General features: G+C 41.5%; 1 protein-coding gene across 1 annotated transcript; it reads right to left on the reverse strand.

The window, feature by feature from the left end:
- Positions 1-204: 204 nt before the first annotated feature.
- On the reverse strand, positions 205-462 carry NDUFAF2 (NADH dehydrogenase (ubiquinone) complex I, assembly factor 2; the record flags this gene model as incomplete). Its single annotated transcript, XM_010135327.1, has 1 exon — positions 205-462. A coding segment is annotated over one exon (258 nt), but the record flags the coding sequence as incomplete, so codon positions are not given.
- Between the last annotated feature and the right edge of the window lie 809 nt (positions 463-1,271).

Here is a 1,271-nt window from a genome sequence, read left to right on the forward strand (position 1 = left end):
AAAACCAAACTTACTTAGTAACACATCCTGGTTTTTGCTAAACCCAAATATTTCACAGCAGTTTGTCATCGTTAAGCCTATTTGAACAGTGCTGCAAAAATTAAACTGCTTTAGTATCACTTTATTGCACACTCACATTTAACAGCTGTTTGTGTTGTCTGTTAAAATACTTATCCACTAGCAGTGTCTGCACATCACAACTGTTTATTTGTCAGGGCTACTGCCACTGCCGGGTGGCATCCAGGAGCCCGGCTGGAAGGTATTTGCAGTGCTGGTTGGATCTTGCGAAGGCTCCTCCTTTCCATAGTACGGGGCAGATGCGTGGCCTTTGACACGAGTACGTGCTGGTTCAGCAACAAGTCCCTCCTTGTATTCCTTGGCCTGAAGGAGCTTATCCTTTTGGGATACGTCTTTGATTTTCTGTTTCATTTCTTCTCTGTACTTTTCATTCTTAAGAATCTCCTACGAACAGTAGAAAGATTATTAAATAAATCAGAAGTAAATGCAATACATGATGTTGGGATAAAATATTTTAAACAGTCCTTATTTTTCTTAATTTTATCATTTAAATTTTCATGAACGTAGGTAAAACACTGACAAAACTAATTATTTTTCTACAAACTGCAATTTCAGCCCTGGTTTAGAATGTACTTAATGTTTTGATCATCTTGAAGCAAAATTGCATTGTGGTGTCCCAGTTTAACTATCTGATTGGATCAAAAAGGAAAATAAGTATGGTCATCAACAAACATGAAAATGCATTAAAAATAAGGCTACATTTTACACTTTTCTGTGTAGGACTTGCTACTATATAGAATCACAGAATCATCTTGTTGGAAGAGACCTTTAAGATCACTGAGTACAACCATGAACTCTGCACTGCCAGGGTCCCTAAACCATGTCCCTTAGCACCACACCCACACGGCTTTTAAACACCTCCAGGGATGGGGACTCCACCACCTCCCTGGGCAGCCTGGTCGAATGCTTCACAACCCTCCTGTAAAGTTTTTCCTGATATCTAACCTAAAGTTCCCCAGAAGCAACTTAAGGCCATTTCCTCTTGTCCTGTCACTTGTCACAAGGGAGAAGATACCAACCCCCACCTTGCTACAACCTGCTTTCAGGCAGTTGTAGACAGCGATAAGGTCTCCCCTCAGAATCTTTTTCTCCAGGCTAAACAACCCCAGTTCCCTCGGCTGCTCCTCATAACACTTGCTCTCCAGACCTTTCACCAGCTTTGTTGCCCTTCTTTGAACCTGCTCCAGCACCTC

This window comes from Buceros rhinoceros, unplaced genomic scaffold (assembly GCF_000710305.1).
Source record: "Buceros rhinoceros silvestris isolate BGI_N320 unplaced genomic scaffold, ASM71030v1 scaffold274, whole genome shotgun sequence".
In the NCBI taxonomy this organism is placed as follows: domain Eukaryota; kingdom Metazoa; phylum Chordata; class Aves; order Bucerotiformes; family Bucerotidae; genus Buceros; species Buceros rhinoceros.